This window comes from Notolabrus celidotus, chromosome 5 (assembly GCF_009762535.1).
Source record: "Notolabrus celidotus isolate fNotCel1 chromosome 5, fNotCel1.pri, whole genome shotgun sequence".
NCBI lineage: Eukaryota > Metazoa > Chordata > Actinopteri > Labriformes > Labridae > Notolabrus > Notolabrus celidotus.
Genome location: NC_048276.1, coordinates 5,964,495 through 5,990,435, shown reverse-complemented (window position 1 = coordinate 5,990,435; position 25,941 = coordinate 5,964,495). Strand labels below are relative to the sequence as shown.

Below are 25,941 nucleotides of genomic sequence, written 5' to 3'. Positions count from 1 at the left end.
AGACTCATGTTAGACACACATCGACCGTCAACAAACCCAGAGGACTCTAAGATTTCATTTCTTAGAGTATTGTTTGACTCTTTATAAAGTGTTCTGAATGTTGGGTATTTAAGGGCGTGCTAAGAATACCCTTAAAGAGATTTAATTTGTGTTTTTTTCATCCTATCTTAAAATTTACCACGAGCCTAACATCAGCCTGTTTAGTGCAACTGGGTACTAGACTTCAAACAAACTGTGAAGGACTGTATGCATGTAGGCAAGAGAAGCGTTAATAGCAGGACCCCTGAACTCAACGCTGAGACTGTTGCAGGCTCTGTGTTGTGTTCAGGGGCAGTACGTCACGCTGGTTCTATTCATTCAAATATTTTCTGTCTTGTCTTTCATTTTATGAATGTGTCCTGTGACTCTCTCACTGATGTAACACTGCCACCTAGGGTCCAAACAGTAACCTTCATGTTTTAAAAATGTAAACTCAGTTTTTCATGATTTTTAACTTGTGAGTCTGAGACACTTGATTGTGTTTTTTTGTATTTTTAATCCTTAATTTTGCTTTTTTCTAAAGATAATAAAGTTTAAAAAAGAACTTCCTGTCTGCTGTGTGTGATGATTCATTCAGTCATTAAACACAGGAGCACCCCCTTCCCCCCAACCCCCTCATCACTTACTTTAACTCTGCCTGTCCCATTAAAGTTACTAACCATAGACCTTTCTGGAGTCCCTGAGCTCCATTGTCTCGTAGATTCCTCTGAGCTGCCGTAGACGTCCTCCTGCTGCGGACGATCTGGACTCCAGCTGATACAGACGTGCTGGACTCCAGCGGCAACAGCTTCTACGACTCGTCTCATCACTATCACCTCTCTCTCTTACTCCCCTCTATCTGTCTTTCCAGACCCAACTCGGTCGAGGCATGATGGCTGTCTAACATGAGTCTGGTTCTGCTGGAGGTTTCTGCCTGTTAAAAGGAAGTTTTTCCTCACCACTGTAACTAGCTAAATACTGTGATGTGCAATGCTCATGATGGATTAAGGTGGGGTCAGACTGAGTCTTACCCTGTCTTGAAGTTGGGTCTCTGTTCATAATTTGACATAGAGTGGTCTAGACTTCCTATGTTTGTAAAAGCGTCTTGAGATAACGTTTGTTGTGATTTGGCGCTATACAAATAAAGATTGATTGATTGATTGATTGAACACATAGACTGTAAAAAATATGGACGTAGTATCCGTGACGTCACCCATCTGTTTCTGAAGAGCTGTTTTGAGACCAATCGGCTGCGGCAGCCATATTGCTTCTGTCGAGCCAGTGTGACGTAAAGAGGCGGCTTTGAGCCTCCTAGCCAACAGCTGCAGTGTTCCTGCAGGCAGCTGTGCCTCTCATTGGAAGACTGGTAATCTCAATATCTTCGAAATTGCCGAATTAGAAAAAAATTCACCCCCCTCACAGTGAGAGGACGTCGAGAAATTAGCTATCCAGACTACACTCATCTTTTGTACCAGGCTGTAAACATGTTTATTAATGCTGCAAAGATCGTCTTTTCCCCATTCATGTGTATGTGACTTCCGGTACTTCCGGAGCCAGCCTCTAGTGGATCCTCGATGAACTGCAGCTTTTAACACTTCCGCATTGACTCATATTTTTAGACCGGAGGTTGCCGCTTGATTGAACACAGGAGCAAGGTGTGTTGTAAAGGTAATAAGATTTATTAAGAATCTTTAATATTTCATCAGCATAATTCTTCATCATTAATATGTTTTTATCCATTATCATCATTGTTATCTTAAACAGTGGACAGTTAGATCTAAAAGGCAGCCCAAAGTGTACAGGCGATTTATAACTTAAAACTTTCTCCATAGGGAAAACATGTTTTTATATTCATATATAATATCAATGTAGCATGAGGTCCAAGATCCTGCCCACGTTATACAGTATTGTACATGGTCCCAAAAATTAAACGGAAAACAAAACATTGAACGAAAGAAACGAAAACAGCAATCTACATGCAGAACGAAACCAAAAACAAGCATTTCAAATCTGAAGATACATACACTCATATGCCAAAACGTGCATACCATCACAAATGTACAAAACCCTCATACGTACATACAAATATTACAAAAAGTCGAATCGAATATTAGACATTATTGTGTTATCAAGAAAAGAGCAACAACTTTTTTTGTTTTTTCACTTTTTCACGCCACGTCTCAGTCCTTGCTCACGAAAAGGAAAAACCTAAAACTTTAAAAAAATATAGAAACAAACAGGACAGTTCATCTTCGTCTCTCTCATTCGCTCATTGTGTCCGTGTTTCGCCAGAGTTGTCACAGTGTTCAGGAAAACTGAGTATAGGCACACACGATAGCACCCGAACAGGCTCATACCATCATTTCACCACTGTAGAAAAATAGCTTGCTCGCTACACACACTCACACACTCCATCATGCACAGGGGAGGGGGGGCAAACTGTATAACCAAAGAAACAGAGCCATGCTACAGGTACAGTAGGGTTAATTATAGTACAGAATATAAAACATATCAAACACAGTCACGAACACGGACAGAACACGCAGAGACGGAGGAGGAGGAGGAGGAGGAGGAGAGAGCAGAGCACATGGTGGGAGTTTTCTTTTGGTGTGACATGTATAGGCTGGCAGAGAGGCTACATGTAAACACACAGAAACACAAAGGAAAGTGGGTGCAGCAACATTTCATTGTGAAATTAAAATTAGATTTTTTTAACTGGAGCGAGGGATTTCTTTATAAAATTGGAATAAACTCCAACTTCCTCCAAACTTTATCATCGTACAGGACTTCAAAAGATGATTATTTGTACTGTGGCAGTCTGTTGAGGGTTTCTGTGATTTATTGATTAGATGTTTGGTCTAGAAATGAAAGAATCAATGACCTCAATCAAGCTACACAACCTAAAGTGAGTTTACCGTCATAGAGGAGCAAAGAAACAACAAAATACTTCAATTAAATTAATTAATTCTCAATATTTCATGTAATTGGTGATTCTCTCGAGCTCGTTTGGTGACCACACTTTCAAAAATGAACGTCTGACCCGTCATTCAAACACATAACTGAAGGTGGGCTTCTCATTCACACGTCATCATCCGTCACGCAGGTAAAGTTTTGTTCTGTTTTTTAAGATATTGCATTGTGAAAGGTGAGTTATGTCTGGTTGTAAGTGCGTCTCTCATCATCAACTCCAGATTGGAAAAACCTGGTCAGAGGGTTTGTAGTGAGCACAGGGAGGGGTCCGTGTGCAGCCAGCAGAGGGAGCTGTTGCTTTAAAATGAAGAGGATGGAGAGCTCTTCACTGAAGGATAATTGAGGCGGTTAGAATCAGAAATCCTGAAATGACACCCCTCCACATGTGGACGCTTGTTTAGCTTGATTGGTTGAAAACACATCGCCTCTTCCTCACAGTCGACATAGCTTCATCCGCAGTCTGATTCAACACAGTGGAATCATCCTGTTAGCTCTCTCTCAGTTGTTTTGTTCACATCTCGAAAAGAATCAAATCAGTCTGACGGTGAAAGATTACCACTTCTTCAAAAGCCCTCAGAGGAAAGCTGACATTTAATTCTGACCACGCTTTTAACCACGGGGACAGGCACTATTATGTCTGATGTAGTGTGCAGCATTTTTACATTTTACTGACTGATGGGAGAATCCTCTAAAGAGCAAGTTTTTCACCTTTGGACATGTCGCCGTACTTTTAAATATGTGGTTTGTTTCCTGCAGAGAAATCTGATCTCAAAGTCAGAGATGATGTCGGCTTTCCACAAGAAGTACCAACTCGTGTGTTAATGCATATCAGGGGAAAACCCTCATTCACTGCCTTGTTCTTTCATTTGAATGCTCCTCCTCATTTCTGGATTTGTAATTTGAGATGCTCAACCCTCATAAAAGCAGACGTTAGAGGACAGTGGAGAAGTTACTCCAGCATTGAGTTTGATTATTGTTGTATTTTCTTTCTGCAGTTTAAATTTGGATTTTTTAGTTGCCCTCTTTTTTTATTTCTTCATTATTTTGCATCATGTTAAGCCTGGTTTAAACTTCTACGTGGAATCAATGCCATAGGTCTGCGTAGCTTTAAGCAAGCCCTGTGATTGGTCCGCTGGACGGCATTGCATTAGCACTCGCCGTACATTTCATCTCCTCCGACGGCTCCTCTTTATTCTTCTCTGTAATCATGTCTGTTTGATAAACAGCAACATGTATCAGCTGTAGATTAACATAACACGCTCTGAATCTTTGTGGAAAAGTAAACAGAGAATGTCTCAGGGCTGGAAACAGGCGACCGGACGATCAGAGAGACCACACTGCCCTCTAGTGTTTCGGCGTAGTACTGCAGAGCTAGTATGTAGTGCTCACGTCCGCGTCGACCACTCCTAGGGTCGACACAGAAGTGTAAACCAGGCTTAAGTCGACACGCACCTTCATTTAAATAACGATGGAGAGGGGGGGACAGAAGTACAAACATGGGGGACGACACACGGTGTAAAAAAATAATCAGTAATGTAGTTGAAACTTTGTGTGGATACGTAAAGTGAAGGACTGTGTCAGACAGTGTTTTAGCTCTATTATCAGGCTGTGTGACGTGCTCTCTTAATTAAAGCCCTCCATGTAATTAGTGGGACCGCTAAGATCGCACACACACCCGTGACATCACACATGACATCATGGTTATATAAATAGGAGGCGGGCACATCCTGTATCACCTAACAAGAAGCGTCTCTTTCATGCATTTCCCCTCTGAGAGTAAATGAAGAGTTAAAACATCGATGCCTGAGAGTGAACTGAGCTTATTATGTTAGTGCCTCTGGTTGTTCAGTCAAGGAAAGGAAGAGAGGAAAGGAAGGAGAGGAGGAGAGAAGGAGAGGAGGAGGTTTAACAGAGTTCCTGTCTGTGCAGCGCAGACAAATGTCACAGTCTTCATTTCACGAACAAAGGCCCGACTCTGCGGTCCACAAACTAACAGAGCTGTGATCCACGTATCTCACGTGAGTCCACACGGCGTCCTGAACGCAGCGCTGCGTTTGTGTTCGTCAGAGACGGCGTGCTGCTGATTGTTGGTCGGAGTGCGAGAGCCCGTCCTCAGTTCTGAATCTTTCTCCTGATCCTCCCGTCACTTCTCTCTGTTTCGCTCTCAGGCCAGTTTGAGTGTGCTGACGGGGAAGGTGGGGACTGTAACCATGGTGACAGGGTTGAGGACGGCAGCCTGTCCGACCAGCTGGGGGTGGGGGGCCAGCACTGCTGTGGGTTTCCCTAGCGACGGGTTCCCCTGGGTCATTACAGCGGCGCTGTTCATCGAGGCGCCGCCAGCATTCACTTGGGGGTTGGTCTGAACGTGTGGGAGGGTGTGGTGCGTGAAGGTGTGGGTGATGTGGCCCACCATGGTGGGCTGGGACACGGACACGCCTTGAGGGTAGAGGGTCGGGAGGTGCGATGGAAGAGGACCCCCGAGGTGAGCCATCGGGTGAACGGTGATGTGTCCGATAGGTTGCGCTGAGATCTGCTGGTGAGTTGCCGTGGCAGCCGGGACCGCTGCGATGGACTGAGGGGTGGAGGAGATGGGGCCGGGCGACGGAGCGATGTGCGTTAGATGTTTGTGACTGGCTGGCAGGCCGTGGTTGACCGCTTGGATGACTGACGGGTGAGAGACGGCGGCGTGAGCGATGACAGTGGGTTGGACCTGCACCGCTGGAGGCTGGACTGGATGAGCGATGGGTGGAGGAGGCTGACCGGGCGCTGGAGCCGGGGCGATGGCCTGAGGAGGGGGTTGAGGGGTTGAGGGGACGGGCGCGGTCAGGACTCCAGCGAGAGGCAAAGTGGCGTGCTGGATCGAGAGGTGAGGGGCGAGAAGCTGCTGGGCTTGTAGGATGGGAGGTGTTGGTTTGGGGAGGGGAGCGGGAGTGGGGACGGCGGTCGGGACATCTTCGTCCATGTCCTGCTCAAAGTTGTCTTCTCCTTCTGCAGACCAGAGAGGAAACCATCAGTCAGGACCACATCAACAAACAAACCCTCCCCATGCTACAACACAAACTCCCTCACTGTTCAATTCAAACCCACGTCTGTGTGTACCTGAGGCGGTGGACGTGGACGCCTGGTCGTCCTCTGGCTGGATGGTCTGTCGCAGGACTCGGTCGATCTCAACGACGTCCATACACTGGCTCAGCTCATTCTTGAGCTCGGCCAGCCGCTGCTGAGTGGCGATCTTTTCTCTGGCCAGGCGCTCCATCTCGTGTTCGTACTCCTTCTCCTTACGCTTCAGAGTCTGAGAGGGGGAGACAGAGACGGAGGAGAGGATGAGGATCACTAGGACTGGCATAATGTAAAAACCCCTTCATGGAGATGTTATGAAGATGAACCACTTACAGATAAAGTGTGGAAATACTGGGAATGGTTAGATTAGATCATGTAAAATATTAAAACATAGGTCCACATTATCATCCTCATTACAACAAGTGAGACATATGACGGTGTATAAGGGCCACTATGGAAACAAAGAAAAAAGTTAAATTTTGAGAAAAAAAAGTTAAAATTTCCAGTTTATAAAGTCACAAATCTTTGAGAAATCAAACTCAAAATTTTTGAGTTTTTAAAGTTGTACATTTTTGAGAAAAAAATTAAAAATTTCAAGTCTTTAAAGATTAAATTTATAAACTCAAAATTTTAAAGTTTTTTTGTTGAAAATGTACTCTTTTTTTCCATAGTGGCCCTAATACGCCATCGTAGAGACAAAACACACACCCTGTTATCTGCCTAACAAAAAGTAGAGCTGTCACTTTCAGAATCTGATCACTCATTTTTTGTTTATCCTCTAAAGACATCAGACAACTTCACAAACTTCCCAAGTTTCCTATAAATAAGGAGGGTCCAGATCAGATACCAAGACCTGCTTTTTAAACATGTAACTCTAGACAAAGACCCTGCTCTGTGTCCTTTAAACAGAGAGCCACACAGCATGAATCTGGAAGTGGTTTTAAATGTGCACTGTGCTGTTTCATCGCGTTGGCATTTAAAGAAAAGGAATTAAGATCAACATTCTTCCTCTCTGCAGTCCTGACCACTCCCCCAAAGCTCTCCCAGGTTGCACAATCCTGAAAACACAATGTCCTACACCCTATCCGAGTTTTAAACACAAGCAGGAAGGCACGCATGCAAATTCAAGCATGTTCACAGTCCTGCTCATGCCCCGGCCCTCCACGCTCCTCCCACTTCCTGGATGTCACGCTTGTTTTTCTGAGAGGATCGGGGTCAGAGTGGGACTAAAACAAGTCCCGCCTGGATTTTATTTTAACTAATCACTCAACTTCAACCCAGAAAATTCTGATGTCACCGGATTACTACGGAGCTGAACGTAACAGCCAGAGACAGGAGTGAATCAGAGTGTTTACTCCTCTACACGGCACAGGAAGCTGCGCCCGTGTTTGAAAGTTTAAGAAGAAAAACTCAGCAGGATCCTCAAATGAGAGGAAAGATTTAGAAAGACAGAGCACGGCTTATCCGGCCACCGCACGCCGTCTCTTTGACCCAGTTTCTGTCGGTCAGCTGACCCATGAACACCAAACAGTACGACAGGCTAAGGACATTAACACAGATTACTAGTGAGGAATGACGGAGGGGAGGAGAGGGGAGGGAGGGGTGGAGGTATGGGAGGTAAACTGGAGAGGGGGAAATGAGGGCAGAGGATGGAGGGGTGAGAAAGGACAGGCTCAGGGGGTTAGGTCAGTGAAACTGCTGGTTTTGCTGGTTGAGCTCTCTGAGCTGTGCAGCTCGTAACAGCCGTGACATGACTGGAAACTAAATGTCCAGATGACTCGTTGAGCATGAGTCCTGGCAGGAAATGTAGCTTCCTGTCGTACCGCCGCAGACTGAAGCAGAAAACAGGGATGGAAACGCGAGAGAGAGGAAAGAAAATAAGCATGAGGAGGAGACACATGATCCTACTACAAGACAGTCAGAGCAGTGAGCAAAGCTTTTCACTCTGCAGGCATGTGACGGCCTCACACACACACATGCATGCACGCGCACACACACACACACACGTCCTAATTCACAAGCTTCTTTTCAAAAGCTCCAGACCTGGAGAGCTTTGCAGCCATATAACACCTTTCCTTTCAGGTGCCTCTCTGCACATATAAGCAGCATGAACTCATTCTTTGGGGGGAGTTTATAGAGGTCAACGGTTTAAGAGCAAGAAGTTTCACAATGGTCATCTCGAGATCCTGTAACTGAGCTTTGACGGCTGTTTGTCATTTCATATTTATGTTTCTGGAAAGTAATGCTATTGTTTGTCTGCTGCAAAAGCAACATTCAATTCAACAAGACTTAAAAACAAAGCCTGAAACTACAACCATACACTCACAGATATATATATATAGAGAGAGAGGGACGTCTGTCTAGTTTGTCTCTCCAGTAACTGTGTCATCATTTAAAAGGTTGTAAATGTCAGCAGTGACCGTACCACTCTGTACCTTCTAGTTTTTTATCTGATGTGAGTTTCTCTGAAGGAATATAACTCTAAACCTAAATTTACTGTTGTGGTTGTCCACATGTTTAATTTTAAAGTCAACTTCACAGAAACATCCTGAGAAAGAGGAACAGAGAGAGACACCTCAAGCCGCCGTGTGTCAGTAGAGACAGCAGTTGTGTGAGAGAGATTAGAAGAGGAGGAAGGTGAGCGAGAGTAAAGCGTTAAATGATATGAAATGTGGAATTAGAAATAACCAAATCATGATGTTTAGTTTGGTGTTGTATTGTATGACAGTTAATATCCCGTGTTGTTCTGCATGCAGCTCTTATTGAGTTCTGACTTTTATGATCTATAATTATAAAAACATTTGGGTTGTTTTTACTGTCCCTCATGGATTTGCTGTTGAGGTTGTTTTTTTTTTTAAGGTTATATTTTTGGGGCACTTTCGCCTTCATTGGACAGGACAACTGAAGAGAGAGAAGAAATGCGGGGGACAACATGCAGCAAATGGTCGTGGCTGGGACTCGAACCAGCGACCACTGCAACAAGGTACACGCAAAACCGCCAGTCCAGCGGCGCCCCTGTTGTTGAGTTCATTAAAACCCATCTCAGGGCTTGCAATTCTAATTATTATGCTATGAAAAAAGAGAGAGTCAAAGCTAGAGACTGGCTTTGACTCTTAATGAATAAACACATGTATATGTACGTGGCTTACTTCCTGATCTTCTGGCTGTGTGTGATACTTGATTCTGATTGGTCAATTCTTGATAACACGTCATGTCAAATCAATCCAAGGAAAAGAGCTCCGGCACATTTTGCTTCTGCTTGCTAACACTGTAGACTGTAAGGTGAGGTATAACCATACACTGTTTATATAATGGACATGGTCTCGCTCGGCTTGAAATGAGGCTGCCACAAAAACTGCTCCCCCTGGTGGCTGGCTGCAGTATAGGTCAAAAACTCTGTCTCCTCCATTCATTTGAATGGGACTGCAGTCAAATTTTAAAGAATAAATACACGTCGTATGAATGTTTCTCACATCTGTATGCTGTGGGGATGTGTAGTCATTGTTTGACTGTTTGACTGACCTTAGGACGGTACACTGTAGGGCGGAGCTTGTTACCGTGGAAACACACAAATTCCCTACTGCGCAGACTCTGGCTGCAGAAGATTTGCAAGATGGCAGCGTTCTGGGACGGGATATTTTGGCTTCAAAACTGTTCAAGTGATGCTGTCCATTATATATACAGTCTATGGTTGACACCTGTCTAGCAATATTATCACTGAGCGGAGCAGGTGAGAGCAACGTAAGGCTACTGATGGCAGAGCTCAGAGGAGGAGGAGAGCTGAATGAGGACAGTTTCATGTTACACCGACTTCAACAGGCAGATTAGAATCCATCCCCATTGAAAGTGGTGAACAGACGTGGAATCACTGGGACTATTTTTTAAAAACTGTACACATAAATCATTTTAAATCAATACAAAAATATCTTACATCAATGTGTTTTGCTCATGTGTTTGTATTTTAGGTTAGTACCCGGGTATTAGCAGGATAATGTGTGGTTAGCAGGTGGTTATAGGAAACACAGCATCATTCCAGACACCATTAGTCCTATAGCATGTCACAGAGGAAGCAGCTGTCACCCATAGCTGTTTCTCTGGCAACCTCATCCATAAAAAACCAACATGGCGGATTGTAATTGGGTGAGGCTCTGGGGTAATTACATTCAAGGAGTGATGCGATTGGATGGTAGCCAGTCAGGTCCTTTACTTCTCCTCCTCCTCCTCCCTCTCACCTCTATCCCTGCCCCCTCTCCTCCTCCTCCCTCCCTATCCATCACTTCAACCCCCTTCTTCTTATCCATCCTCCCCCACTTCATCTATACCTCCTTCACCCTTCCTCTTTCAACCTTTCTTCACTGTGAACCTGGAGTCAGCATCATAACCATTCACTAAAGACCGGCATCAGCAGGCTGTAATTGGTTTAGTCTTTACACACACGCATGCACATACACACACACACACACACACACACACACACACACACACACACTGTCATGCAGACATACATGGAGGAAGGGACCGACTACAGCATCCCCCGGCCACCTGCCGCCAGTTGCTATGGTTACCAAGTGTTCTAAGAGATGGCAGAAAGATGCAGAAGAAGAGAAGAATGACAGAGGGGAATCAAAGCAGCTGTTGCAGATCTGTGTCCATCTCTCTCTTTGATTATAACACCGCTGTATCACACAGTGAAAACAGCACCTAACACTGAGTCTCTCTCTCTCTCTCTCTCTCTCTCTCTCTCTCTCTCTCTCTCTCTCTCTCTCTCTCTCTCTCTCTCTCTCTCTCCCTCTCTCTCCCTCTCTCTCCCTCTCTCTCCCTCTCTCTCCCTCTCTCTCCTCTCTCTCTCTCTCTCTCCCTCTCTCCCTCTCTCTCTCCCTCTCTCTCTCTCTCTCTGTGTGTGTGAGGTGCAGAGCAGACAGGAGTGGGTGAGCTACACGCTGACGTCATGTATCGGGCTCGCGCTGGCCATGTGCTCGGATCTCACATGGCTCAGGGAGAGGGAGGGGGACTGAGGGATGCAGGTTTATGTGAGGAGAGGTATCAGAAGAGGAGGAGGAGAGCGGGCCGGTTACTCATCTTTTCAATAAATCTACAAACGAGAAGGTCACATTCACACGGCAGAGGATGGAAATCAGACTTTTATTCCTGAAGTACAGAAAGACTGCAGCCGTTTCATTAAATTAGATTATATTGATGTCAATAAATGGAGCTATCTTCTTAAAAATGTCTCTCTATGTGACAGATTCTGAGATATCTTTAAACTAATGCTTACAAGAGACGATACTGACTATTTCTACATTTACTATCAAAAAATGAGCCAATTAAAAAAAAAAAAAATACAAATTACATGTTTTTTCTGTTTTGTGTTTTTTTAAATGTGATTTTCTGTCACTTATCTCTCCCTGAAATGCTTCTGGCTCACTCTAATGTAAACATATTGTCTCCCCCAGGTTGTATTTAGTTCCAATTATCTTTAAAAACTGAGGACTGCAGAGGAAATTAACATTATTCTCTCTTTTATATGTCAATGCTCTGTATAACAAACTGCTGTCCAATAACAACAATAAAGAATTTCAAAAAATATATATATACAAAGAAATTCTCATTATAATTTCCCAAAAGTCGAAGACACTTCTTCAAATATATTTCAAATAGACTGGGAGAAAAAATACATTCACTTTAATAAAAAAGCTGTAAATTGTCACATTAAAGAAGCTGGAACCAATAAATATTTGACATTTTAATTATAATAATAATAATAATAATAATAATAACAATAATGATAATAATAATAATAATAATAATAATAATAAATATAATTATAATAATAATACATATAATAATAATAATAATAATAATAATAATAATAATAATAATAATAATAATGTATTAATAATTTCAATAATAATTATAATCATTACAATACTACTACTACTATTAACAATAATAATAATAATTGATAGGACTTATATATCGCTTTCTAGGTACTGAAAGACGCTTTACATAAAGTGCAAAAATAAAACATTATTACTTTAAAACTCTAAATGGTGATGAATGATCTTAGTGTGTAATATTTAGATGTATGTGTGTGTATGTGTATACTGTGTGGGTGTACATGTGTTTATATATGTACTTGTCCTTTATATGTAGGACTGTATGTTTTGTTATTATTATTATTTTTACATGTATATATGTTTTGTCTTTTAATTTCTGGCAATTATGTTCTGGTGCTTGTAATGAGACATGGGGGGAGGGGAGGAAAAAGACAAAGGTTTGTAAGATGAAAATGAATGTATGTTTACTTTTGCTTGTATTACGTTAATAGAAAGACCTTGATCAAGTAAAAAATTGAGATATGTTGAAGGCTTTTTTTGAACAGAAAGGAGAAAGAGAGTCAGAGTTTAGCTTAAAAAGTCTCTGAAATATTTAAGAGATCATCAACACATTTGATGGATACATTTTTTTCAATCAAATGATTCTTTCAGCTGCAGGAAGAAGTATTTTCTTGTAGCCGTGTGGCAACTGAGGCTGTAACTTATAATCATTTGTGCTTATTTTCATCGTTCTGAAGATTTTCTGGCATTTTTCAAACGTGGGGAGCAGAGAACGGGGAAGACATGCAGCAAACGGTCGAGGCTGGGAGTGGAACCCACCGCTGCTGCAATGCTGACTATAGCTTCTATACATGGGGAGCGCTCTTATCCTGCCAGACTAACAACGCCCCTTTCTGATTATATCATCAACTGAAAAAAAGACAAGTGCTCTTAATCAAACCGTCCCTCTGAGAAGAGACGTGTAGTGTCAGATAATTTAAAAACCGTGCTTTTCAATCATACCAGCAACACATGAGCAGCTGGTACTGTGAATATTTTACAGCCTCAAACCAAAGCCTTCATCATCTCCTGTCGAACACTCTAATCCCTCTCTGCTTTGCTCCTTGAAGACCGGCTCACGATCTGGTAGCGAGTCTTGTTATTAGAGAAAGTTCTTCAATCTTGTGTCCTAATTTGCCCCCTGTACACTGGAGCTCCAAACTCCACATAAAAGAACCCCCTGCATTGAGCTGCAGGCTGCTGTTTATTTCTGCCACAGTGCAGAAAAGCGTCGCTTTCATGCTTCTGTGGATGGAGGACTCACCTCTCCAGGCAATACACTCCCCCGTACAAACACACACACACACAACTTAAGCTCTCTACACAACTACAATATGCTCACAGTCAGATCTCAAATAAAAGTTGCTCCTCTATCATTCCCAGATATTCAGCTTTTAGGACACACTGTTCATTCTCTCCATCATACATCATGACTGCATGTTAAAACAGCTCTGTTAGTGGATTAGAAATGCTCAGCATGTATGCCTATAAGAAGAAGAAGAAGTCATGACATTGTATAGACTCTGGGATGTTGGATGTACTCACACATTTCTTATAGGCTGACTCACTCTAATTCACAGAATGCCATATCATAGTCACAAGAGACTCACCAACACAATGGGCTTAATGGCTAACAAAACAAGCATTGTGTTTCAACTACACTGGACCAAAGCCCGCACTGTTCCCCGAGCTGAACCAATCAGTTCAAGACCCGAGAAAGATGAAAACAATACGCTGGAGGAATAAGCAGTAAAGCAGAACAACAAGTATTCTATGGGACTGCATCAGTGAGTAAAAGGTGTACAGCGTCAGTGAGGGGGAAAAAAAGCTGAGACAATGTGTTAAAAAAATCTACCTGTATGTAACGCAAAGCACTGCGGAGGACGCTGAGGTTGGAGGTTTTCTTCTCGTCAACATTTGGGACGTTCTTCTTCAGCGTCTCAAAACACTCTTTGAGGTGCGCTCGCCTGAAGGGGCCAAGATTCAGAAATGAGAAAGAGTCACATTTCTAATATTTTGTTCATCAGCTTACATTCTTTGCGACTACTCTCTACTTATTAGTACGTTATTAGTTTCCCTTTAGGTTGTTTTTCCTGTTGAGGAAACTCGTATCTTCAATTTTGTATGCTTCAGGAGATTTAGAGGCTGAGGAAATCCCACAACCTTTGGGTTCCTTTTATGACATACTCATGAAACACAAAGCTTTCTGTAGAAGCTATGGTCAATACAGAAAACAGGGCTGTTTTCATTAACTCCATCAATCAGAAAAAGCAGATATGAAAGGTTGACATCACTGAGACTGACCTGTTCTTCTCCAGTTTGTTGTGCACCTCTCTGGTCCCCGCTCTGAAACAAACAGAACAAATGATCAAACACAAATCTGAAAAACGTCTCAGCTCTGATATGGACTTCAACACAATCACAAACTGACCCTCCAGGTCTCCTCTTCCCCTCCATCCCCTTCAGGTCCTCCATCATCACTCCGTTGGGCCGCGGCTGAGACGTGGGCAGGGCTTGCGGTGAAACCAGTGCGTGTTGAGAGCTGGGGCCGTTGGTGCTGATGGAAGTTGGGTACTGAATCTGAACCTGAGGCTGTGATTGGCTGGGCTTCGCACTCACCAGCTGCGGACTGGTCTCTAACTTCATGTTGGGACTGCACAACAGGTGAGGAGAGGTGGGCTGTTGCTGCTGCTGATGCTGCTGCTGCTGATGATGATGTGGAGGGGAGGAAGATATCTTGACCTGCGGGGAGCCGTTGAGCGGTGACGCCGCAGCGACGATGGGCGTCGCGAGCGGGAGGGCCGGGAGGGCCGGGACTGCCGGCGTGGCGGTGACGACCGGCACCATCGGGATGACGACGGTGGGGACTTGCTGAGGCGGGAGAGAGGGAGGCGGAGGGGGAGGCGGGTGATGGGGCAGTTGACAGTGAGAGCCGTCACTCCAGGTGACATGGTTGGCTCTGATTGGCTGAGACAGCGAGGTTACAATTTCCACATGCCGTGACTCCGCCTCTCTTTTGATGAGCTCCTTCTCTTTGCGCTGCTCTTCCTCTGCAGGAGGAGAAGAAGAGAAGATGGAGAAGTCAGCAACATGAAGAGGTCATGACAGAGGATACAGAGGATGTAAGATATGACCAACAGGAAGGTCATGTGACTGAACATGGGACACTCTGCACTCAGGTTACATCCTGCCTGCTTTGAATGAACCCTTCACTTTATCTCCTTTCAACAAAACTTCATCTCAAGATGGAAAATTACATTTAATGACGGCTGATATTCAACGTTACATTTTTGCCCTCCTTCAGTCGTCCTTCGAAATGAAATGATAAAACTTATAGTTAGAGCTGGCTCAGGCTTGGACCAGCGCGTAGTTAAACTGCTATAGGCTTCTCTCTACTCTCTGCCTATCACTGTAACTCTTCCTGTCCCATTAAAGTTACTAACCATAGACCTTTCAGAAAACCCTGAGCTCCCTTGTCTCGTAGGTTCCTCTGATTCATAGACTTCTACAACTACTACAATCTGCCTCACCACTATCATCTCTCTCTCTCCCTGCATCTCCCTCTATCCCTCTCTCCAACACGGTCTCAGCAGATGTGTGTCTAACATGAGTCTGGTCCTGCTGGAGGTTTCTGCCTGTTAAAGGAAGTTTGTCCTTGCCACTGTAACTTGCTAAATGCTGCAAAGTGCTCTGCTCATGGTGGATTAAGATGAGATCAGACTGAGTCCTGTCTGCAGACGGCTGTCTAACATAAGTCTGGTTCTGCTCGAGGTTTCTGCCTGTTAATGTATCGCTAATGTTGACTGAACCTTGATCCAAACCACAAACTGGAACTGAACTTGCAAAAAGAAAAAACTAGCATATGACTACCTCTACAGCAATAGCAATTTTATTTATGAAGCACATTTAATTACAAGTAAGCTCAATGTGCTTTACATGGAGAATTAAAAACATAAAAGCATTTAAAATTAAAATTAAAACGATATATACACCCAACATACATCAAACTCAGCATACAGCAAACAAACACATGCAACCAGTCACAACACTCATTAAATCATTCATACGCTTTAGAAAATAAATATGTTTTGAGTGTCTTTTTTAAAAGTGGAGACAGTAGTGATGGACCTGAGGTCAGCAGGCAGTTTGTTCCAAAGGGAAGGACCACAGTAGCTGAAGGCCCCTTCGTCTGACTTTGAGTGTACTCTGGGTACACTTATAAGTCTTCCACCTGCTGACCTAAGGATCCGGGTCGGGTTATACAGTAATGACATCTGTCTTTCATACACTAGCTACAGTATGTAACAATGTTGGAGAGGACCAATATACTATACACCCCCCTTTATATTCCCCTTCTCTTGTTGGGAGGTCATTGGTAACAGTGTTATTAAAATGATTAGTTTCAATAGTATGGAACATGTTCCTGTCAGGATACATTGAGAGTGAGGGACAGAGAGCACAGCTATGCTTCCTGTGATCTCATGGTTATTTATAAGTGTTAATTAGTGTTTATTGACCGGTAAATATATGTTTATGTCCTGATTACTCGTGCCTTTACTATGTTTTTGAATTTTAATACACCTTCTTCTGTGAAACAGATGCATTTGTTACAGTTTTTGGGTCCGGGTTATCCTCAAGGACCAAAAACTCTCCCCCTGTTTCCTTGTGGTTATATGTGACGTCCTTGTCTGGTGTGTTTGGGATGTGTTACTGACCCCCTTCGATGGATATGTGATTCTATGTATTTTAGATTTTTCACCTGAATGTTTTATCGTGTAAATGTGAGACTAACTTCCTGTATTTAAGAGGAACGTCCGTCCATTACCTGCAACACTGAGGAAGGCTTTGTGCTAAAAGGCGTCCATTGCAGTGACTGGTCTGTGCTAGTGTGCAGACTTTCTTCAGTTTAGTGTCGCTGTGAAGTCGTGCACCTTTAAAAGTGTTAAATTACAGCGAGCTCTCTTCATGCATTGTCGCAGCCTCACGTTGTTCTTTAAGTACACATCTATAGAGTACATGCACACAAACACACACAGAATGATGTCATCCAGGATTCAGGTGAAAGGGAGGGGGGGGTAACCACAGAAATTGAGCCCTGGTCTGTTCCTTGGCTGGAGAGAATCCCCCTCTGTCTGCCCTGTGATTGGACTGCTCCAGCTCAGAGCCTGCGACTACTTCTGAGCTACGTCAGCGCCGTCTGACCAACAGCAGAGGACCGCTGTCAGGGAGCGACTCCACGGGGTCAGCAGGAGCGGACAGTGTGACCTCATCTATTCATATGAACAGATCAGAGGCTGGGAACGTCCCTACGCCACACACACACACACACGCAAAGATACGAGTGAGTAGCTCTCGCACACTGAAGCAGCCGAACTCAAAGGGATGCGGAAAGCCCTCAGTAACCATGGGAACAGCAACATTAGAGACAGAACATCCCAGGGATTCCTCAAACCTGCACGACGCCAACACACGCCGCGCCGCCATCCTCAGCAGTATCAAAAAAAGAAACAGCACACACACACGCCAACACGCTCGTCTGAGTGTTAGATAACACTTACATTTCTCCTCCACCTGAACATGCAAACTTCTGATGATGCAACAGACGGCTCGCCAGGTGCATACTTTCAATATCAGACAAACCACAACACAACTACTGAATTACAATGCAATTTAAGACTCATAAACACGCTCTCAGTAGATGTGTGTCTAACATGAGTCTGGTCCTGTTGGAGGTTTCTGCCTGTTAAAGGAAGTTTGTCCTCACCGCTGTATTTTGCTAGGTTCCAGGTTCCTACAGGCTACACCACTATCATCTCTCTCTCTCTTCATCTCTCTCTATCCCTCTGTCCAACCCCAACTCAGTCTCAGCAGATGTGTGTCTAACATGAGTCTGGTCCTGCTGGAGGTTTCTGCCTGTTAAAGGAAGTTTGTCCTTGCCACTGTAACTTGCTTAATGCTGCAAAGTGCTCTGCTCATGGTGGATTAAGATGAGATCAGACTGAGTCCTGTCTGGAAGATGGGACTGGATCTTATCCTGTCTTGATGTTGGGTCTTTGTTAACAATAGAACAGAGTACGGTCTAGACCTGCTCTGTTTGGAAAGAGTCTGAGGAGAACAATTTGTTGTGATTTGGCGCTATATAAATAAAGATTGATTGATTATTAAATTAGACCAAAACCACATTAAGACACTCACAGTATTGTTTACTCAGAGTGTCATTGTCTGTGTGTTTACGTCTCTTCTGCTGCTGGGTAGTGAATGCAGACATCTGGATCCCTTTTTGGGACGATTATGATTTGTTTGGAGCAGAGATTGTGTCACTGTCGAAAATATTTGATCTGCAATCGAAGCTCTGATAAAAGACTTTTACAGATTTAATCATTTTCTGATATTTTCCAATAAAAATTAAGAAATTAATGTAAATAAAATAATAATTTAATTCATTAACAAAATATTCCTCTCCAGTATTTTCTTTATCCAGTTTTTACGATACAAACTAAAATACTTTGTGATTTTAAATAACTCAGAATTTAGTCAAAACAGGTGGACATCAGTTTGCATAATAAGAATAAACATTTATATCCTGTAACATATTCTAATTATGATTTTAAATAACATTGTTTATGTGAGGGGCGCTCAGTGTTGTCACTCTCTGAGTTTGGTGAGCTAATCATCACCCTGCAGGGTCAGGTGTGTGTGTGTGTGCCTGATTGCCCCTGATCTGGTGCAGGTGTGGGAAGCTTCTATGTACTCCTTGGCTCCAGCTCTATGTGCTGACTCATTGGCTCACCTCAGAGTCAGTGAGAGGAGCTCCTCTGTGATCTCTGTGTTGTATAGTTTGCCTCAGCACCATAAGATCTCTCTGTTTAGGCCTATAGGAGAATAGTTAGTTGAAGTTGGGTGTGTCTTTACCCCAGTCCTTTAGTTTTGTTAAAGGGTTTTCCTGGGTCTCCGTCATACCTTGGTTGCAGCGGTGGTTTAGTTTCTCTCTCATCATTGTGAAGCTTTGTTTAGGTTTTGGAGTCTCTGTTTAAGCCTTCTTTATTTCTTCTTGATTGCATAAGATTTTTGAGGTTATTCCTATTTGGGAGAACTTTAAGAAACCCTTTAGTCCCACAGCCCTTCATCCTGAAGGTTTATCCCTGCACCATGTAGCACAGGGCTTCCCAAAGTGGGGGTTGTGAGAGGTCTTCCAGACTTATTATTTTTTTTAAGTTATTAAAAACAGTATATTTGACCCATTATAGTAAAAAAATATAGACAAGAATAGTGGCTAACCTTGAAATAAAACCTTGAGTTTTCTGCCTTTCTTTTTGCCAGATGACTCTTTAAGTTTAGAGAAAGGCTGTTTTCAAAACGGCCTGCTACATACTACCTACTGCGTTTGAATTGAGTCTGTAGTATGAGTGTTCTGTTGGATCTGTGTTGCAGTACGCTGGGCCAGACGTCACTGAATTTCCGGTTTTGGAATGCTGAAGTAAACAAAGATAAGATAAGATATTACTTTATTGATCCCCCGGGGGGGAAATTCAGTTGTTACAGCAACCCAGACATAAGTACAATCAAGAAGAAACGCCCAAGCTGATAGAGAAACTGTTTGTTTAGCATCACTTATGATTTAAAAAGTTAGGAAGTGGTTTATATGGAATTTAATCATTTCACAGCACACAAGAACTGAGTTCCCCACATCCAAAAAGAAGAGAAAAGAAAAAGCGGAACAAGCTCTGTGCATTGTGGGAAACAGTACGCGAGGCAGACTGGTCCAATGCAGACTGTGACATTTTCCCAAATCAGTAGACATCCGGGGGGATTTGACATACTGCAGATTTTGCTCTTGTTCACATACTACATGCTGAATTTTGCCAAATCAGTACGTACTGCTAGTATAAGTAGGCGGTTTCAAAAACAGCCTTAGTGAACAGTTGATTATCAAAAGCATCAGTAGCAGTAGGTTAATTAATTAGTTTTTTATAGTTACTTTCTATAATATTGATTTAAATGTTGCTTTATTATTTTAGTAATTTTAACTGTTATCTTATTCTATTTTTATGTATTTATTTATTTATTGATTCATTTATTAAATTTTTATTTATCTACTCAGTTTTATTGATATTTTTAGCCTTAGTTTTATTTTTCAACTCTTATCCTTACCTTTTTAAATCTATTTATTTTAACTATTTATTCTTAATTTTGATGCTTTAACTTATTTTAATTACACATATTTTATTATTGGTGTGCATTAGTCTCTATTTTATTTTATGTTGTTCCTTTTTTTAATTTGTATTCTTATTATTTTTATTATTATTATTATTATTATTATTATTATTATTCTCATTATTATTATCTTCCCCTAATATGTCTTGCCATTGTTTCATTTCTGCTTCTTTCTTGTTTTTCAATCGCTGTAAATCACTTTGGGTTGCCTTTGATTTGTATGAAAGGTGCTCTATAAATAAAGCTTGATTGATTAATAAAGGCACATATAGGTAGGCTAATTTTCTGCAGACCAGCTAAATGAAGCCACATTAGATCCCTTTGAGGGACAGTGGGGGTCCCAAGTCTCTGGCATCTATATTTTGGGGGTTGCAGGCTAAAAAGTTTGGGAACCCCTCATGTAGCAGACTTCTCAAATGTGTGTTAGAGTTTGCAGGAATATCCCAAAATGTTTCCCTCCAGCTGCTCACACAAACACACAGTTTACAAGCACCCACAGCATGCTCCAGATTATCAAGTGCACGCAAACGTAAATTACATAACTCCTGCATTGGGAGGCTGGAGGAGCAGGGGGGGGGGGGGGGGGGGGGGGGGGGGGGGGGGGGGGGAGAGCAGGGACGCTGCCCTACTTACCCCCCTTTCTCTCCCCCTCTGACCCGCCACTGTCAGTGTAGACTGAATGAAAAGGGCGGGGACGGCGAGTGTGTGCGCGCGTAGTTGTGTGTTTGTGTGTGTATCTGAGAGAGAGAGAGAGAAAGAGGAGGGAGGAGAGGGGGGGCATGTGCACGTGGTAAGTGTGGGCGGACCCTAGCACGCGGTAGGTAGGGTAAGTATGCGGGGGGAAGGGGGCTGACTTGTGACACGTCATCAGAGGGGAGAAACAAAAACCAGCACCCCCCCCCTCCTCTCCCCCCTATCCCCCTCTTCCTCTGAGTCCTTTAACAAGCCTATATGTCATTTCTGACATGTCACAGGTTTCACTTTAACACATCGAGGAAGAGTTTGATATCCTCGCGCGCGCATACACACACACACACACACACACACGGGTTGGGTGAGTGAGTGAGTGAGCGCGTGAGGGCCCGCCCCTGTGTGTGTCATGAGATATGTGAGCATGTCAGGGTGTTATGTAAAGAGCAGCCTCTCTGCTCGCCACCGCCCTGCTGCCTGCCGGGGCTCGACGCACAGAAACTGGGACGAATCGATGCAGACGGAGGAGAGGAAGAGATGTGTAACATGCAGAACAGAACATTTTAATATGTGTGTATTCTAGTTAATGTTACAATGTTACAAAGCGACGTACATACAGCAAAGATCTAGACAAGAGGAAACAAGATCAGTAAGAGTAACAAAGTGCTTCAAGTCAATTTGGGTGCAGGTACTGCCAAGCAGTGTAAAGGCAATGCACAAAGTGAATAAGGAATTTCTTTCTTTCTTTCTTTCTGTTAAAGGCCCTGAGTTTTGAACTGGCTGAGAAACAGACTGAAAATGATACTGATGCCTCTTTATGACCTTCAATAGCAAACAAGTCCATCAGCAGCAACACTGGCACCTTCTCTGTTGTCATTTTTAATGCCTGAAACCACCCTGAGGGGGTAGGTGTCAGACCAGATGATGGACATCTCGCTTCAGAAACAGCCTTTATTTGACTGTTTTCATGGAAAATAATCACATTGCATGATGAAGTTGACTGTTGAAGACAACAGGATGAGGCTTTTGTTGAAAAACACTACTTTTGCATGTATAAGACAAGAGATAAGAGGTATCACTTTGTCCACAAGGGGCGCCAGAATCGAAACAAAACAAAAGTTCCCCACAGCAGTTTTAAATAAAATAAGGACCATCTACAATGAAGCAACCAAACCATTTAAGACCTTCCATTCTCATCATCAACAATTAACATCACCACAATAATGACCAAAGTACCAAGTGCTGGGTCACTCCAGACCTGAACACAGATTCCCAGAGTAGAGCAGGACAGTGAGAGTCAACTGTAGCTGGAAGACATGATCTGCCACTGGGGACAACAGTGGAGAACAGTCTAGCCAAGTGCATAGTGCTTCCTAAAGAGCTGGGTCTTTAGCTGTCTTTTGAAAGTAGGAGGGACTCTGCAGATCGAATGGAGTTGGACAATTCATTCCACCATTTAGGGGCAACAGAAGAGAAGAGTCCAGCTAGTGAGTTTGAGGCCTTATGTGCTGGAAGCACTAGGCGCCTTTCTAGCAGGCGAGAAGGGGTGCATTAGACCTGGATGAGGGGTTCCAGGTAAACTGGAGCGGTTTTGGTTACTGCTTTGTAAGTCATGATTAGAGTTTTGTATCTGATGCGAGCTGCAACTGGAAGCCAGTGTAGCTGCATGAGCAGGGGAGTGACATGAGCTGTCTTAGTCTGGTTGAAGACCAGACGGGCTGCTGCTGCGTTCTGGATCATTTGCAGAGGTTTGACTGTGCATGCAGGGAGGCCTGCCATGTAGAGAGGTGCAGGAGTCAATGCGTGACATTACAAGAGCCTGAACCAGTAGCTGTGTTGCGTGTTCTGTCAGGTAGGGTCTGATCCTCTTGATGTTATAGAGGGAAAAACGGCAAGACCGAGCAATCGAGGCAACATGAACCCTGAAGGTTAGCTGGTCATCGATCATGACACCCAGATTTGGGGCAGACTTAGTGGGCATGAGGTTTTAATGCTGCATTAAAGTGCAGCCTCTACACAGATCTGCTCCATGACGAGATACAACCCGTGAATGCACCACGGTAACTAACAGGAACTCCTCTGCTATGCCTCTGTCCTCTCTCTCACACACACACACACACACACACACACACACACACACACACACACACACAGGCATACACACACGTTGTCACGCGCACTGTGAGTCACTTGTGTGTTGAAACTGTCACACACACACACACCGAGAGCGCGCGCACTACTTCAGAAAACAACTTGTTTCCGCATTAAGGTGAAACAAGGTGTGCAAAGAGTGAGCGCTCGTGAGGGGTGAACACTTTGCAGGTTTTTATTTCACGTGAGAGAGAAACTTCAAACCCTTCATCAGAGGGGGGGTTGCTTCCAAAAATGCAAAGCCCAGCCGCTCATAGTAACGGGATCCAGACCATGATCCAGACCCCCAGAAAGCCAGTTCATGATGTAACACGCGCTGTTATTTGGGGTCAATGCAGCAGACCCCTCAAAAAGACTCACCACGTGCGATCTGTTGTTGCTGGGCTTGCCATTCCAGATATCTGGCCGCCTCCAGGAGTGTGTCGATGCTCATTGCGCGTAAAACCCCTCACGGCAGGGCGACCCGGTGGCCCGGGACGGAAGGAGGAGAAAGACCGAAGGGGGTCGGTTTGTGTCCCTGTAAGGAAGCGCCGCGTGCACAGCGAACACCCGCGCGCCAGATCTCCTGTCCCCCCCTGCGTGTCTCCTGGAAGCAGACAGGAAGCTTCAGTCAGAGCAGAGAGGAGATTCTCACTACGTAGAAAAAAAAGAGGATTGCAACAAGATGGCGATGCGAGCACGGGAATACACACAACAAGGCGAGTCGTGTTCTCGGTAAGACCCGCCCCTCCAGGATCCCTGCCCCGCCCTGTTACTACGGCCCCACACAAAACCTGGAGACCGGACCACTACAGGCTGAGACCTGAACCACTATAGGCTGAGACCTGAACCACTATAGGCTGAGACCTGAACCACTATAGTCTGGGGCCTGGGCCACTGTGGGCTGAGATCTGGGCCACTAGAAACTGAAATGGAATAATAATATTGAATTGGAAAAACATGATTTGAAATTGAAATAAAAGTTTTGAAACTGAAATTATTTGATTTGAAATTAATGTTTTGAAACTGAATTTATTTGATTTGAAATTGTATTTAACCTACTTGAATATTCAACTCTCTATTTTCCTTTAATTCAAAAATAAAAAAAAGTCATTCATAAAATATCTCAAAACTTTATATTTTTACAAAGCATGATGGCAGTCAAGAATACATAGGAGTACATTCTGTTACATTCTGTTTATAGAAACCATGACTTGAAATCCTTAAAACTAGACCATGGAATAAAAACAGACACTCAGTTACTCCAAGCACAGACAACTTAGTTTGAAATGTTCATCTGGAATGAAACAAACGTTACGTAGCTCAGCACGCTTTCTCAGGTTGGACTGTGAATGTTTGTATGTTTGGGCAGAGTGGGAAACAGGGAGAACATTTCAAACGATACGTATCATTCTGAACTGCCTGATCTGAGTGATGCTCTGTGTTTGCTCCACGTTCAACCGTGGAGACGCACGATATGCAGGTACGACTAAATCACTGAGACAAACAGAACTACACAAACACAGTTAAATATCTTAGGATCAGATTTCAGAAAAGAGAAGGGAATTCATGAGCTGACTTCAAAGCAAAAGTAGTGAGTAACTAGAGCACTGATAGAAATGTAGTGGGGTAAAAGTAAAATAATTGTCTGCTCTCTCTCTACATTATTTATGTGTGTATGAATGTGTACGAGTATGCATACATGTGCATGTGTGCTTGTATATATATGTATTTCTATTCATTTATTTTATTACTTCTCTTCATTTATTTTGTCATATAAAATTATTTTTCAACCAAAATTTTCTTCACGTGTTTTCTATTCATTTATTTATCTGTTTATTTTATTCATTTTACTTTTAATATTATCAATTTTATTTGATTTAATTTCACATGTCTGAGCCCCTGTTTGATTGTATTTGTTTTGTCTTGTTGCTACATTTAAAAAGTTACAAAAAAAAAAAAAAAAAAAAGTAAAATCACTGTCTTCTAAATGTAGTGGAGTAAAAGTTATAAGTATCCACAAATAATAATACTGAAGTAAAGTACAGATACTCAAAAACTGTACTCCAGTAAATGTACTGTCACTTTCCACCACTGAGTATAACTCTAAATCCTTCTTCACAGCTCTTGAGTTGGTGTTGTATTTCTCTATTTCCGCATTAACCACTAAACGAGAATCCCGTTGGTGTCGTCATCCTTCCGTGTTTTCGCTCGCGCCGCTGGCCCGCAGCGCATGAAGAACAATCAGACGCCAGGCAGCCAATCAGCGCTCAGAACAACAAGGCATGGTGCTGGTCCACATGGGCACCCGCCCGGCCCGAGCGCGGCTCATTTGCATGGCGAGAGCGTGACTGGCCACCCTGCTGTCTCCGGATCCGAGCTGTCAATCAAACAGAGAGGGGCGGGGCTTACCTGAATGAAATGCAAGGATTATTATTAAATCCTAAATTTATGTTTTTAATTATAATAAAAATACATTGAGTTGTTTTTTAAAGAGATTTTCATAATTACAACAAAATGATGTGTGGTGTAATAAAAAGAACGTTTTCTTTAGAATAAGGTAAAAAAAAAAAAAAAAGGCACTAAAAGGGTTCCATGTAATAGTATGTGTAATTTGTGTTCCTCATTTTCTGTTGTAAAGCACTTTGGATCAACTGTCTTGTGTGTAAAGTGCTATATAAATAAAGTTGATTTGATTTGATTTGAATAGTAATACCTACATTTTTACAAACCACTGTAATTCATAAAAAATAATACATTTCCCCTGATTAACATTATGGGGGGAAAAAGTTATAAAAAATGTTTCCTTGACATATTTTTTTTAAATTCACTTGTAACATTTGTATAGACCTTAAATTTGTATTCTCTTTATTTATCTATTTTTTATTTGTACTTATTTAAACATATTCTTCTTTCATTGGTCTTTGTATTGAATAACAACACTCATCACAAAACACAAAAGCACATGACAACTGACATACAG

General features: G+C 42.9%; 1 protein-coding gene across 1 annotated transcript; it reads right to left on the bottom strand.

Moving 5' to 3' along the window:
• Positions 1–1,674: 1,674 nt before the first annotated feature.
• On the bottom strand, positions 1,675–23,722 carry mntb (MAX network transcriptional repressor b). Its single transcript, XM_034684037.1, has 6 exons — positions 23,340–23,722; positions 14,356–14,974; positions 14,229–14,270; positions 13,780–13,891; positions 6,088–6,280; positions 1,675–5,976 (listed from the first exon to the last, which is right to left on the bottom strand). Exons 1-6 carry the CDS (start codon positions 23,410–23,412, stop codon positions 5,153–5,155), a joined length of 1,863 nt encoding a protein of 620 aa, XP_034539928.1. The 5' UTR covers positions 23,413–23,722; the 3' UTR covers positions 1,675–5,152.
• Between the last annotated feature and the right edge of the window lie 2,219 nt (positions 23,723–25,941).

What these genes read in the sequence shown, in the direction of transcription:
- mntb (XM_034684037.1), bottom strand. Translation starts at nt 23,412, where the DNA reads ATGAGCATCGACACACTCCTGGAGGCGGCCAGATATCTGGAATGGCAA. An exon ending in GCAACAACAGATCGCACGTG is followed by an intron (nt 14,975 to 23,339) that starts GTGAGTCTTTTT and finishes CTCCTCCTGCAG; the next exon opens with AGGAAGAGCAGCGCAAAGAG. An exon ending in GTCCACGTCCACCGCCTCAG is followed by an intron (nt 5,977 to 6,087) that starts GTACACACAGAC and finishes TCTGGTCTGCAG; the next exon opens with AAGGAGAAGACAACTTTGAG.